The sequence below is a fragment of the Macrotis lagotis genome, chromosome 2, assembly GCF_037893015.1.
Source record: "Macrotis lagotis isolate mMagLag1 chromosome 2, bilby.v1.9.chrom.fasta, whole genome shotgun sequence".
Taxonomy (NCBI): Eukaryota; Metazoa; Chordata; class Mammalia; order Peramelemorphia; family Peramelidae; genus Macrotis; species Macrotis lagotis.
In genome coordinates this window covers 240,173,949-240,190,079 of record NC_133659.1, presented here as the reverse complement: position 1 = coordinate 240,190,079, position 16,131 = coordinate 240,173,949, and the positions used below count along the sequence as shown (strand labels likewise).

The 16,131-nt window shown below is 37.2% G+C and overlaps 1 protein-coding gene across 2 annotated transcripts in view; it reads right to left on the bottom strand.

Moving 5' to 3' along the window:
- Nucleotides 1-16,131, bottom strand: part of AGFG2 (ArfGAP with FG repeats 2) — a 48,400-nt gene that overhangs the window by 6,637 nt on the left and 25,632 nt on the right. For both annotated transcript variants that reach the window (XM_074225349.1, XM_074225350.1), the window contains exons 3-6: nucleotides 9,165-9,280; nucleotides 7,428-7,575; nucleotides 6,707-6,851; nucleotides 594-719 (exon numbers count right to left, since the gene is read on the bottom strand). In XM_074225349.1, the coding sequence (XP_074081450.1) occupies nucleotides 594-719; nucleotides 6,707-6,851; nucleotides 7,428-7,575; nucleotides 9,165-9,280 (535 nt within the window). The remainder of the gene's footprint in view (nucleotides 1-593; nucleotides 720-6,706; nucleotides 6,852-7,427; nucleotides 7,576-9,164; nucleotides 9,281-16,131) is intronic.

Sequence of the window (16,131 nt, the reverse complement as noted above, 5' to 3'; positions counted from 1 at the left end):
CATTTAGTACCTTGAGGAAGTCACTGCACAGAGTGCAGAGAGAGTGAAGGCAGGGCAGAGACCATCTGAGGTCAACTGTCAGGCAAGCCTTTTCATACCATAGATGATCCTGGGTGAGACACTTTCTCAAAATTAAGGCTTTGTTTCTCCACCCACAAAAACAAGGAGAATAGCTTGGGTGACATTGAGGGTGCCTTTATTACTTTGAATCTCTGACATCTGTTCTCTACTAGGGTGGGGGCTTCTTCTGAGTTGACCCACCCCCACCCCACACCCCAAGAACAACATAGAGAAAAATAAACTATGCCCAGGCTTACTCTCATGCTTGTAAGTTACCCAGTCTTTCCAATCAGAAATGAATCCTGGCTGAATTCAGATTTTGCCCCTCCCACTGCAGTGGAAGAATAGTGGGGTCTTCCTTCTTTGAGAAGGTCATTCATAATTAACTCACTAGGTCTTTTCTTTAAGTTAACCTTAGTTCTATCTCTCCTCTACTCAAGTCTTGGGCACAGTGATGAGATGAGAACAGGGAGAATGAGGGAAACAGGGAAGGGCAAGAAGGGGAGAGAAAAACAGTATAAACACCAAGTTACCTATGGGTGTTGGCTGGGGCTGGAACAAAGTCTGACCAGTTGGAGGTATACCTCCTATTGCAGAGGAAAAAGGGCTGCTCCCAAAGGCATCAAAGTTGGCAAAGCTTCCATGGGAAGTGCCCTGGCCTGTAAGTATAGAGAAAAGGGAAGTTATACACTAGCAACACTTGAATAGAAAGCACTGTTTAAAGAATTTCTGCTTTACCACACTGCTCTCTTCTCTTGGCCTTTGATTTCCTCAATTGAAGTGAATTAATATTCAAAGTTCCACAATCCTGAGACGAGACATTCACAGAGGTTTAGACAAATAGAAACACTTTAAAAAGGCCCAAGTTTTCTGAGCTGTACTCAAAAAGAACTTCAGAAATCATGTAGTCTAATCCCCGCTTAACATAGAACCCATTTTTCTAACAACTTCTAAATGTAGTCATCATCCAGTCTTTGCTCTGAGACTTCCAGTGAAGGATTTGTATGCATGTCAAAGTTTTGGGGTTTTTTTTCAATTTCTCTAGAAATACAAAGAAAAACATTTTTTCTAATCTAAAACTCTTTTCAGATCTATTCTATGGGTGGGTTAGATCAAGAACAAAAAACAATTTTCTTAAGGATATAGATTAAGAATAAAAAACCAAACCTTGGAAAAAAGAAAGTCTTAAAATCTTCCAACATTCTTGCCTTTCCCAATCCTGAAGTAACTGGCCAGTGAAATTTTTCAAGAAAGTACCCTCTTTTCCATTCAGAATAATGGATTCTCTGGTTCAGAAAAGGTTGTGATACTGATTTCAAGAGGGCCCTTTCCAGTCTTAAGGAGAAGGGTTAAGGCAAGAATTGAATAGTTCCAGTTGAAGATTAAGTACTATATAATGTTAATCCCAAACTTTTTTAACATCCTGAGTTTTTTTCCTTCAGGATTCACATAATCTTGGGGTATGTATCCAAGGATATATGTAGAGGGAAGCTGTGTGTCTAAGGACTTGTGAGAAGGAGCCTGCCTAGGGAGAGGGGACATGCTAAATCTGACATTTCTCTCTAAACTAGAAATGTCTGGAAATTAGATTACTATGAAATGGAATAAAATTGTTTCTGGTGGATTAAGGACTCAGAATATAAAACTAACAATTCTTTTTCTTCAACAAAGGGAATTTACTTTCTCCCATAACGTTTCTCTGTACAATTCTAAATATTAACAAATTTTTTCTTTCCTGGCACATACACCTATCTTCCTGAAATTTCCATTCACTGCTCCTAGTCCTGCATTTTGTGTGAGGCCTAATTAAAAAAAAAATCTAACAATAACAATTGGATATAACTATTTTTAATATGATTAATTATGTTGATTGTCTTTCTATAATGTTGAACTATCCTTACATCTTTGATGAATTTATGTCATCTGAAAGGATTTTATCTAAAATTTTTGAATCTATTAAAATTAACATTTCACAGTTCTATTGTGTTTTATCTTTTCTTGGTTTGGGACTCTAAGCTTTAGGATTCTATTTATCTCCTTTGTCAACAATTTCCCAATTGTTGACAATAATTTGTGTAGTATTGGTACTAAATACAAATTTAATAAAATTCTCTTGTGAATTCAACAGGATCAAGAGCTTTTTCGTTAGTAATTAATTCCTTTCCAACTACTTCTATTGAAAATTTCATTAACTTTTAGTCATTTTCATAGTTTTTTGGTTTCCAGTTTTATTGGTTTAATATCTCTTTTGGGCTTATTTTACCTGATTTGCTGGCTTTCCAATTTTTCAAAATGTATCTAGGAATTTTAGTATATTGTTTTATCAGTATTTTCTTTTACATAATCGTTGTTCCTCTGATTTGTTCTAGGACATAATTTAGGACTTCACTTTTAAATTTCCATTTGTGGCTGTTTTTTTTCGTGCCTTCTGAATTGATTTCTATTTTTACTGTTATGTTCTGCAAAGCTTGTGTTTCTATTTCTGTATTTTTGGCATTTCTTTGCAATTTCTCTGAGTACAACATTCTCTAAGATACAATTAATTTCTCAACAAGTTCCATGTGGTGATAAATACTTTGTATTTTTTTTTTTCTTTTTTAAAGGTTTTTGCAAGGCAAATGGGGTTAAGTGGCTTGCCCAAAGCTACAAAGCTAGGTAAGTGTTTGAGGCCACATTTGAACTCAGGTACTCCTGACTCCAGGGCCAGTGCTCTATCCACTGAGCCACCTAGCCACCCCCCCCACTAGGCCACCTAGCCGCCCCCAATACTTTGCATTCTTGAGCAATCTTATTGGAGTTGCCATAAATCTTTTAGCTCTAGATTCTCCAAAAATCTGTTCAATTCTACATTTTCCCTTTTCTTTATCTTTCTGTTAGATCTATCCAAAACTGATAAAGGAATAATCTCTTAGCATTATCATTACTCTTTATCTTCTGTAGTTCAGTTAACTTTTTTCTATTATGAATTTTTATGGTAAGGCATTTGGAACATAAAGGTTTAATACTGATATTGATTTGTTATTTCTGATTACTTTCATCATACTGTAATTACTTTGTTGACTCCTTTTAATTTTAACAATAACAACTGACATAAGGCATTTTAAGGTTTGCAAAACACTTTACATATATTATTTCATTTGAACTTCACAACAATTCTGTGAGAAAGACACTGTTTTATAGATAAGGAAACTAAATCTCAGAAAGGTTAAATAACTCACCCAGTCATCCACAAGATGGAATTTTAACAGTTTTCTGTAGTCTTTCAACTATTATCACTACTACTTTCTTTCAAATTCTTAAAAGTCTGGTATTATTTCCCATGGTGTTATAATCTTTCTCATGTTCCTCTCTACTTTAGAATCAGCTAGTGGCACAGTGGATAAAGCATCAGCCCTGGAGTCAGGATGACCTGAGTTCAAATTCGACTTCAAACACTTAATAACTATCTAGCTGTGTGACCTACCTCGCAAATCATTTAACCCCATTGCCCTGCAAAAAACAACAACAACAATTGTGTGTGTGTTTGTGTGTGTGTATACACACATATGTAGTACCATGAACTGAACAGAGATTATGGATCAAAGACTACATGGGGTCTGAAAAATGCTTTTTTTTAAAAATAATGTTATTAACTGCAATATAGTATAACTGGTTTCCTTTTAAGTCTATATATTTTATTTTATGCATTTAAAAACATTATTCCTAGAAGAGGTCTACAGACTTTAAACTGTTCAAGAGGTCCAGGACACAAAGCAGGAAAAAAAGCCCTGCCTTATACTTCTTTTTTGTTTGTTTTGTTTTTTAAGGCTTTTGCAAGGCAAACGGGGTTAAGTGGCTTGCCCAAGGCCACACAGCTAGGTAATTACTAAGTGTCTGAGACCAGATTTGAACCCAGGTACTCCAGACTCCAAGGCTGGTGCTTTATCCACTACGCCGCCTAGCCACCCCTTGCCTTATACTTCTCTCAAGGTGCTTATACTGTAGTGGAAAGTTTCCATAAACACAGGCTATAAAAACAACAAACAGTGAGAAAAAGTAGGAGATTCTTAACAATTGTGCAAGTCAGGGAAAAAAAATCTCTTCTTGAAAGTAGCATGTGAGTTGAGCCTTGAAGGAAGTTAGGGATTCAGAGAAGAAAGTGAGAAGGCAAAGAGTTACAGAAGACAGAAAGCCTCTGCAAAGACATGGAGTTGGGAAATAGAATCTTCTGTGTAGAAAATACCTTGTAAGCCAGTTTGACTACAGCATAGAGACCATGTGGAGGAGTGAAGTTCAATAATCCTAGGAAGACAGGCATTTTGGAGGAATTTAAATGTCAAGTAGAGATTGTTTATCCTAAGGCCACACTGAGCTTCTTAGACAGAAAAGTATGTTTATCCCTGTACTTTAGGTATATGATTTTGGCAACTGCACAAAAGTCACATTAGCAAAGAGAATCTTGAAGCAGATCCATTTGGAAGTTACTGTCCAATCGAGATGTGATGAAGGCCTGAAATAAGGTGGCTGTGGTATGAGCTGAGAGAAAGGGACTGATAATGGAATATGGAGTTGAAGAGGGGTAAGAGAGTTGAAAATAACGTCAAGATTGAAAACTTGAGTTACTGGAAGAATGGTGTTTCCCTTGATAGAGATAGGGAAGTTAATATAAAGGATGAGTTTAAAAAGATAACGTGTTTATGACATGTTGAATCTGAGATGCATATCGCTGGATATGTCAAGTAAGCTACTAGAGAGGCAAGTCAGGAACACTGAAGAGATGAGGAATGCATGTGTAGACCTGAAATCATCTGCACAGAGATAATAGTTGAGAAACCATGGGAGCTAAAGAGTTCACCAAGAGATTAGAGTATGAGGATATAAGAGAGGGTGCAGAGCATGTTTGACTTGGTTTGTCCAGGTAGAAAGAAAACTATGACTAAGCAGTGTCATGAAAACCCAGGAATATTGATTGAAAGATTGAAGGAGAGGATGGTTAAGACTGCAGGGGGGGAAAAATGACTTCAGGATCTGCAAAAAAAGATGAGGACCTAGAAAATGTCATTGGATTCACATTAGATTAATCACTAGAGACCTTGGAGTATGAAATTTGAATTGAAGAGATGAAAGTGAGATGGCAAGCAATGAATGGGAGGGAAGAAAGAAGAGGTAGGGAGTTTAGAAAATTTTCTCTCAGTATAACTGTGAAGGAAAAGAGAGATAGGAAGATAGCATAACACCAAAGTCAGGTGGACTAAAGTAGACTAAAGTGGATGCTAAACTTCAATACATAGAAGAAAAAATGACCTGATGGCCCACAGATAACCAAGTTCTGAATGGTTATTTTGGATGAAATTACTGTTGAAGGAGGAGCAAGGAAGGGCTGTGGGAGGAAAAAACTAATCTGAAATCTGAAATGTAATTTGTTAAAGAAAAAAGTTCTGGGGCAGCTATGAGGCACAGTGGATAGAGCACTAGAACTAGAGTCAGGAGGACCTGAGTTCAAAAGTGGCCTCAGACACTTAATACTTACTTAGCTGTGTGATACTGAGCAAGTCACTTAATCCCTTGCTTTGCAAAAAAACAAAATAAATAAATAAAAATAACATTCTTCAAGGCACAATGGATGGAGAGTAAAGTCTGAGAGGGATCTAGGAAAAATGTAAGAGGGAATACAATAATGGCACAAAATTACTATGTCCTTTTCAGTAGTAATGCTAATGCTGAAATGATTATTATTCCTCAAGCAAGGGGAAGAAATTAGAGATGGTACAGGGACTGAGGAGAGGGAGGGCCATGGTGAACTGGTGAAATGAAGCTAGGCCTTGGGCTGGTTAGACATGGAGGGCTGACCCCCTCCAAACCATAAGAGCTCTAATACAGTTCAAGTTCCAAGGCTTCATAGATGAATTCATCTTGGAAAGTAGAGATCAAAGGGCTCCTATTCCTAATATTTTATCCTCTCCTTACTGAGTACTATATAGCCTTACATCAGCATTAGCTTTTGGGCTGCCATGTCACCAAGTTGACTCACGTTGAGCATGTGATTCACTAAAATTCCCAGATCATTTTTACTGAAAATGCCATCTGGTGATGATTTTTCACATGTGAAAGTTGAATTGGTGAGCTCAGGTGCAGAACTTCACATTTAACCTTGTTAGATTTCATCTGATCCAGTGCTGTTTTATCCCTCTGCATCACTGGAACTCTAATGCCTATCACTCAGTGGATCTAGTTAGCTTTAACTCCCAGTTTTATTCATATTGTTCACCAAAACCCTGGTTTGATTTAGCATGTTTTTCTATGTAACAAAAGTTCAATAGAATCAGATGGGGTTGAGGGGATTGAGGGTGGAGCAAGGCAGAAAAGGGCCCTTCAGTCTCTCTACTGGCCAATGCTGACATACAATGGGATAGCAGCCAGACAAAAAAGGGAATAAAAGGACAAAGATTATTTTCAGAAGTATAAGAGAAAGTTCTGGGACTCCTCCCACTATTATTTTATGCCTCGACTCACACTCCCAGTGTTATGACCATTTTTTCTTCTTCTCATGAACAAATTAATTTCAAGGTCAAACAAAACTGAAGTTACCCCCCCCAATAGGTACTACTAGGCCTGATGTATTTTGAGTACATGAAACTTTGCTTTTTAAAGTCTGGACCCAACTTACCCCCAAAGACAGCAAAGTTCAATGCCGGTTGGGGAGCAGCAAAAGGATCTCCACCAATATCAGCCAGAAGGTCAGTGCTAGCTTTCTTGACTGATGGAAGGGAAGGTGGTTGGGAGCACGGGTGTTGGGAGAGCTGAGCCTGTGACTAGGGAGGGAATAAATTATATTAATTATGAAGCTAAGAAGCCTAAAAAACTCCCAGGACTTCCTCTAACTTTGTATTGTCCTAGCCTAGAAAGTCAGATGCACAGAAAATCATGTGGTATCTATACTGAGAAAAATCTAGGGAGCAAAAAAAGAGTTTTCTAAACTCACAGGATCTTAGACTTTAGGGCCTATACAAGAAAGGGAATAGCCTCAATCAAACACTGTCAGTAAATAATACAGTAATAAATTCCATCAATGGCTATTTTCAACCATACTTCTACTTAACTCAAATTGCTGGAGATGTTTCCCCAACCCAAAGGCTCCCTCCAAATGTAAAATCACTAGGTATGTCTGCTCCATCTTTCCTCCACCCTATTTCCTGCTAGCTTATTCCATTTTTTTTTAAAAAGGGGAAAATTCGGAGATATATTTAATTGACTGTGACACACAAACAGAGTTCATGGTAAAGGTTCTGCTCTGCTGCAAGTCAATCAATCTATAGGATTCAAGGACTTGAAACTTAGATCTCTATCTTCTTGCCCTCTATAATTATAATTTTGTATCTGACACCTACCTGGCTAGTGCTGGAGATGGCAATAGAGGGCATAGGATCCCCAAGAAGTGTCCTCAAGGGCTTTACATCTGTAGTGGAATCTTGGGTAGTGATAGAAGTGTTGCTTTTGGTGTAGGATGGCCCCTTGACTTGGTCTGGGGGGACATACCTTCAAGGAACAAACAGTCTGAGTGGAACAAGAAGGAGTAACACCTCATAGTATCCCCAGTTTATGTACTCCTTCAACTCCTAGGAAAGTAGACATTACAGTATCTGAATCAAATTAAGGTGTTTTCAGAGTTGGAGAGAATTAGAATTTAAATATTTAGCCTAACCTCTCAACAAATCCAAGGAAGGTTCTTTACAAGAAGTGTCAAACATGCAGTCTAAATAAGTGAAGCCCCAAGTGAGAACTGATTCAGATTTAAATGTAAATGGGAAATATTTAACAGGATAAATGAAATACCTCAATTTTGATAGAAATACTATCATTTCCACCAACATGGAAACTCCCCAACTTTTTTCCAGTGAGGACTTCATTTCCCCTAAGTAGGGTATCTGTTATATTATCATTCCCAAGCTCTCATATTCTGTGCACATACTTTGTTCTTAATAACATCTCATCCAGAGCATTGTCCCCACCAGGGGTTCTTAACGTTTTTTTTTGTATAATGGCCCTTTATGACAGTCTGGTGATGGTGAAGTTTATAATCCCTTCTCAAAATATCAGCCCTGGAGTCAGGAGGACCTGAGTTCAAATCTGGCCTCAGATGCTTTAATAATTACCTAGCTGTGTGACCTTGGGCAAGTCACTTAACCCCATTACCTTGTCAAAAAAACCCAAAATTTTTTTTTTAAAAAAAGGAAAAGTTTCAGTTAGAGACTAGTAAAAACAACAATTTAATTTTTCCCTCCATTCAAGTTCATGGACCCTTTGAAATCAATATTTGGATTACAGGCACTGTCCAGATCAAGTTCCATGGAAAGCACAACTAAAATATTGTCCTATTCAAATTAATTTGTATTTTCTCACTTACCCTCCAACTAGGAATCAAAATATTAAAAAAAAAAAATCACCTTGGAAAAAAAAAACAGAACTTCTGCTGTTAGAGCATGGCTTTCTTCTTTGAGAAAACAATAATCTGTCAGTAAATCCCCTAATAGGGGAGTGAGGGAAAGAGAAAACTAAATTAAGTAAGGTATTAAGGGGGGGAAAGGTATTAAGATAATGAAGGTTCAGACTTCACTTGGTAAAATAACTGCTTCCAATTTCTCTCTCCCCACAAAAGATAGCAACTTGGTATGAATAAATACATGTTGCCACCTACAGGCTCCCACTATTCCAACTTGCTCTGTTAAATTTGAGGAATATCAGTTGTATGTGGTAAATGACTAAAAGAACAAGAAATACCATCTTTCAATAAAGACTGGTCCTGTAAAATTATGACAGGACTTAGCTGTGATTGAATTTATAAAAATTTAACCTAAGCTGGGGCAGCTAGATGGCTCAGTGGATAGAGAACAGGTCCTGGAGGACCTGAGTTCACATCTGCCCTCAGATACTTAATAATTACCTAGCTGTGGGACCTTGGGGCAAGTCAATTAAACCTCCCCCTCCCCCACTGCCTTGCAAAAGCCCCCCCCCCCCCAAAAGATTTAACCTGAGCTTCCAGAGGAGCCCCAAATTTATATCTGGAAAGAGAGGAAGAATATATAGCACACATATCTATATATGTTTCCTTCCTCCTCCATGATTACCATCGCTTCTTCTCATATTTTTCCTGAAGAAACTCCTTCACTTTTTGAGGATCCCTGGAATCTGGGACTAAGGAGGTTTGTGCATCAAAGAGACCCAGCCAGATCTTCTTGCAAACCTGTGGTACAAGAGGAGACAGGTAACACAGGTGATGGAGAAAACATCTTGGAGTGAAAAACACACAAACATCCAACCAGAAGTGAGCTGAAAAATTTTCAGCGTGAGCACCTTGGAAATTAGCAGATATAAGACTTGACTTGATTTTTAGTTGAATGTCTAGACTTAGAAAGCATGGAGAAAATAATAATGATGTAGATTAAACTTAAAAAGTCTGCCATGGAGACATTTTCCCCTTCTCCCAGAGAACTGTTGAACTGTTTCTAATGGTCTCAAGAAGTGTGTGGTTTTTAGGCTGATCAGAGGTCCTTGTCTTCATAATCCAAGTTCCTCAAACTGACCAGTGTAAGGAACACATACTCAAACAAGCATCCCACAAACCTTTCTCTGGGTTGAGAAATTTACTTTGCAAAAGCAGTTGAATTTAACAAATATTTCTAAAGAGTCTACTACTTAAGGAGCACTGTCCTAGACACAAGAGGAGACACAAAGTCTAAACAAAACATTTCAATTTTTTCTGGCAATGTATCATCTTGATTTTTTTAATGTTTCAATTTCTTTGGAATTATGCAGATCTAACTAATACTAAATCTAAAAGAACATATATAGAAAAATATCCAATGAGTTAGTACTCATTCACAGTGCTTATCTGTGAGTGTAATTTTTCAATCTAATCTCCTTTTATATTTTTAAAAAGAGGAAAAGTGAGTCAAAACAGTGACATTTCCTAGCTGTGTCTTGAATAAAGAATTTATCCTTGGTTGGTTCAAAATAATCTCTTCTTTTTTTTTTTTTAAAGGTTTTTGTGGGGCGGCTAGGTGGCACAGTGGATAAAGCACCAGCCCTGGAGTCAGGAGGACCTGAGTTCAAATGTGACCTAAGACACTCATTGATTGCCTAGCTGTGTGTGACCTTCAGCAAGTCACTTAACCCCACTGCCTTGCAAAAACAAAACAAAAAATATTATAAATAATCCAGTAGTCTCAACACTATCCTTCTAAACTTTCTTCTGTGCATGCTTTAAAATGTTTCATTGTCACTCTTTTTTCCCCCTTTTCTTAAGTTTTCTGGCAATGAATTAATTTAAAGTAAATGATTTGCTATCTTATCCTAGAGGAAAAAGGAGAGGAAAGGGATGGGAGAAAGGAGAAAGGAGAAAGGGGACAGGGGAGGGGAGAGGTGTGTTGGTGATAGAAAAGAAGGAATAAGGGGGCAGCTAGATGGTGGAGTAGACAGAGCACTGGCCCTGGAGTCTGGAGGACCTGAGTTGTTCAAATTTGGCCTCAAACTCTTAATACTTGCCTGTGTGTGAGCTTGGGCAAGTCATTTTACCCCAATGCCTTAAATAAATAAAAAATTAAGGAAAAAAAAGGAGGAAAGATTGTGGGAGAAGGGTAACCAGATACTTTTGAGGAGGGACAGGGTGAAAGGAAAGAGAATAGAATAAGTGGGAGTGGGGAGAAATAAAATGGAGGTTAATACAGTTAACAATAGCAACTATGGGGGAAAATATTAAAGCAATTTCTCTAATGGACTTATGATAAAGAATGCAACCCATTCCAGAGTCAGAGCTGATGATATCTGAACACAGACTGAAGTACATTTTTTTTCTCCCAATTTATTTTTCTGGAGGTTTCTCTCATTTGGAGGGGGGGGCAGAAGGATTATGATTACTTTCACAACAAGATTATTTTAGTAATATGAAAATAAATCATGAAAAATTTTAAAAATAAATGATTTTCATTGCTTATTAGATAAATGCAAATTAAAGCTTCACCTCACACCTCTCAGACTGGTTAATATGACCAGAAAGGATAATGATCATTGCTGGAAGGCTCTTATGGGAAATCTGGGACACTATTACATTGTTGGTAGAGCTGTGAACTCATCCAATCTTTCTGGAGAGCAATTTAGAACTACAGCCAAAGGGTAACAAAAATGTGCATACCCTTTGATCCAGCAATACCACTACTGGGTCTATACCCTGAACAGATGAAGAAAAAGGGTAAAAACAGCACTTGTACAAAAATATTCATAGCAGCCCTGTTTGTGGTAGCAAAGAATTGGAAATCAAGTAAATGTCCTTCAATTGGGGAATGGCTTAGCAAACTGTGGTACATGTATGTCATGGAACACTACTGTTCTATTAGAAACCAGAATGGATGGGAATTCAGAGAAGCCTGGAAGGATTTGCATGAACTGATGCTGAGTGAGATGAGCAGAACCAGAAAAACACTGGACACCCTAACAGCAACATGGGAGCAATGATCAACCTTGATGGTCTATTGGACTCGCTCATTCCATCAGTGCAATAATGAGGTATAATTTTGGGCTGTCTGCGATGGAGAATATCATTTGTATCCAGAGAAAGAACTGTGGAGTCTGAACAAAGACCTTTAATTTAGAAAAAAACCTGATACCTTATTATCTGATCTTGCTATCTCTTAATTTGTTTCTTCCTTAAGGATATGATTTCTCTCTCTTCACATTCAATTTGGATCAATGTATATCATGGAAACAATGTAAAGACTGGTAAATTGCTTTCTGTGGGGGTGGGGGGAGGGAATTAACATTAGGGAAAAAATTATAAAACTCAAAATAAATAAAATCTTTATAATTAAAAAAAATGATTTGGATTAGTACTACACCCAAAAAAGTGAGACCTACACCTCATGAAGATTTTCCCCCAAATCTTAGATATTCTTAAAAACAGCCTTCCTTCTATGCTTAGTCAATTTGTCTACAAAGGGACTTGTACTCATCTCCTTTCTCCTGTCTGTACCTCTATGTCATGGACAAACCATAAACTATATTAATAACTTGCTGGATAGCCATGAATAAATAACACAATGTACTCTAAATCCAAAACCCCAAGGACAAAATTTATCAATATCAAAATTTATTGCAAAACTGGGCACAGCTAAGATGTTAGAGTGGTAAGAAGCAGGTGGAGTGAATTCTTATCCATAAATTCCTCCAAATCTAGAAAATACAGACTGAATCTTGATGAAGAAACCTAGGGAAAGTCAGAGTAGGACCCTTATTCAGCAAATGTCAGCATAAAGAGATACATAAGGACACTAGAGATGGGTTCTATCTAGGAACATGCAGCATTACAGAGCAATCCAGCAACCAGAGATGTTGTACATCAGAAGAAAAGGGGCCATCTGACCCACACAGGGAAGATCCATACCAGATAAACACAAGGTCAGAGGTGAAGTGGCAGCTTCTTTGTCTACTACTCATTTCTGGATAATAGACATAGGACAGATCAAGAAGGGGACCTGTGTTCAATGGTAGTGTTTCTCAGGAAGGGAGGTCCTCAGCACAGTGTATCTTAGAAAGAAGGAAGATCAGAAGCCAGCAGCAGCAGCATAGCTCAGAACTCAAGACTCAGATCAGGGTCTCACTTCAAGTATCTAGCCCAGCTTACAGAAGATAACCATGGCAAGAATCCCAGACCAAAGGGGAGCCTATACTTCTGTCACTCTGAACTAAGAGGGCTTTCCAACTGCTGATAGAGGCCAAGTCCAATAGTAGTCTACTTTTGCACAGAACTAAAGAAGTCAGGAACTTACAGAGTTCAGACCAAGTGAGGCAACAATCAGATGTTGCCCTGATCAGATCGACATGACAGCCCAGAAATCTATCAGGTCTCCAACTTGTCCCTGAAATCCTAGAACAATATAACACTCAAAGCAGTAACAAGAGAGGCCCAGAAGAGTTTACAGAGCTCAACATCAAGTTCAAAGTCAATAAGTGGGATGGAAGAATTAGCAAAGAGAAAAGAACCCCACTATATTATAGTAAGGATGCTCAAGACACAAACACAAAAGAAAAACGACTCCAAAATATCTATAAGCAAAGTTTCAAGGGGTAAAAATATAGCTTGGGCACAAATTTCCTGGAAGAGATAAAGCAAGAATTTTTTTAAGAGTTAAAAAAATCTTTTTAGAAATGGAATAGGAACTCGAGTAAAAAGTTGGAAAAGAAATGGGAGCTACGAAAGAAAGAATTAAGAAAGCTAAGAATATAAGATATGAGACTTTGTTTAAGTAATATACTCCTGGAAAATTAGCTCCTGGAAAATCAGAATAGACCAAATAAAGCCACGAAACAACAAGAAATATAAAATTGAAAAAATATAAATGTAATATAAAAAATAACTAATTAGGAAAATAAACAAAAATTTAAAAATCATTGGAGTATCTGAACATTATGTACCAAAAAAAGTCACATTTCCAGAAATCTTTTTTTTTTTTTTTTAGATTTTTGCAGGGCAATGGGGTTAAGTGGCTTGCCCAAGGCCACACAGCTAGGTAATTATTAAGTGTCTGAGACCGGATTTGAACCCAGGTACTCCTGACTACAAGGCCGGTGCTTTATCCACTATGCCACCTAGCTGCCCCTCCAGAAACCTTAAAAGAAAACTTCTTAGATCGCTTAGAACCATAGGGCAAAAAGGAAATAAAAAGAATCCACCAGTCACTTCCTGAAAGAAACCCCCCCACAATGAAAACTACTAGAAACATAATAGGTCAAATCCTGGGTTTTTGGGTCAAAAAAAAAATACTATAAAGCAACCAGAAAGAAAGAATTCAAGTACCAAAGATCAATACACAATCACTATAAAGAAGCAGAGAATTAGTAAAACAATATTCTAGAATTTAAAGGATAACAAGTTTATAGTCAAGAATTTACTCTCCCAAAATAAGTGTTGGGGGAAAAATCAAACATTCTTGGTAAAAAGATTACAGCACTAATGAAACTCTAAAGGACTAAACAACGATATGCTTATTTTAAAATATGGGGAGATAATATATGCCCTCTGAAATCCTCTCATCATGAAGGCCTATAGAGGGAGTTTAGTTAGTCAAGACCTAGGAGTGGCTCTATTCTGTCTTACTGATCTGAAAAGAATGGAAAGAGAAGGCAGGAGGAATACACTGTATTCCCCACAGCTGTGGGGCTGGGCAAAGGAGAGGAAAGTTAGATAAAATTAACTCACATAATCAGGGTACACAAGTAAACATCTATACAAAGAAGAGAGGACAGTGGTAAAGCGGGAGCAGTTGACAATGGAACCAAATTTTTGACTGAACTCTTCAAAAGAAGGAAAACACATACATACACACACATACACACACACACACACACACACACACTCACTCTCTCTTCTCTCTCTCTCTCTCTCTCTCTCTCTCTCTCTCAACTGGAAAATAAAAGGGAAAAAAGAGGATGGGAGGAAGGAATTAGTCCTAAGCAAAACAAAGTCTACGGATGTCATTTGCTCCTTTTTTTTTTGGCATGCCTAGCACTTAGCACAGTGCCTAGTCCATAGCAAGCATTTAATAACTGATTGAGTAGATATCCAAAAATATAAAGCTCTTTTTGAGGTGTCAAAAAATAGGAATCTGAAGAGGAGGTCTGGAAATAAGGAATGAATGGAATAGTACTGGGCTGAAATCTTAATCAGTATAAAAGGAAATACTGGAATACAATATTCCAAATGGTCAGACGTAATAAAAAATAATTAACCCTGTCAAAGATGATGATAATCCTATGGGAAAAGAATGGACCCTGAATGGAACAGAGGACTTAAAAGCATTTCTGATGAAAAAGATCAGAGCTGAGTAGAATTTTTAAAATACAAACAGTAAGAGTCCAGCCAAACCAAAGAAAGCAAATTTATTTTAGCAACAGGAATGAGCCAAATATTTTCTATTAATTGGATTGTTTGAGAAGAGCACACATACACAGAAGAAGGAATTAGAGAGTGGAAGTGAGATGAATCTCAGAAATGGAAACACCATTATGGTGTAGAATAGGAAGAGATGGATTTAAGAGGGAATAATTCCAAGTAAAACAAACTTCTAAGTGCTGAAAAGGGGATTATGAGAAAAAAAAACGAAAGAACTAGAAACTATTAACAACTTTTCAGACTGCATTTTAAACAATTAAGGCAAGCTAAACAAATTGTGATAAAAGAAAATATTTAAATATTGTTGTTCAGTTGTTTCCAGTTACATCCAAGTCTCTGTGAACCGCATTTTGGGTTTTTTTGGCAAAGATTCTGTAGTGACTTACAATTTCCTTCTCCAAATGAGGCAAACAAAATTAAGTGACTTGCTCACATAGTCAGTGTCAGATTTGAATTCATGAAGATTAATCTATGTTCTACCCACTTTGCCACCTAGTTGCACATTAGAATTCATCATAAAAAAATGACCAAAAAAATCAGAAAATTCTGATTGGACACAGATATATATATATATATATATATTTTTTTTTTCTTTTTAGGTTTTTGCAAGGCAAATGGGGTTAAGTGGCTTGCCCAAGGCCACACAGCTAGGTAATTATTAAATGTCTGAGACTGGATTTGAACCCAGGTACTCCTGACTCCAAGGCCAGTGCTTTATCCACTACGCCACCTAGCCGCCCCATAAAGAAATTCTTGTAACTGACTGGAGACATATATTTTTGGACATTATCACTATGTGGATTTGTTTTGCTTGACTCACTATGCTTATTTGTTACAAGGAGGTTTTTTTCTGCTCTTCTTTCTTTCAGTTAATTAAGGGGTGAGGGCAGGGAAAGGTAAGAGGGAAGCAATAGTGACAACCCCCCCTCAAAAGGGACTATTTGTTTTTTAAAATACACAAAAGAGAAGAAATTCTAATGAAAGCACAGACAAGTAGGTAAATATTGAAAGTAAAATGCAAATTGTATTTTTTAAAAGCAGGTAGTTTGAAATGGAGATTCACAGTTTCATATAGAATGTTTTTTTGGTGTTAAATTTAGAATAAAAATATTTGTCCTTCAAAAAACAGAAAATTTTAACCAGAAGAAAAA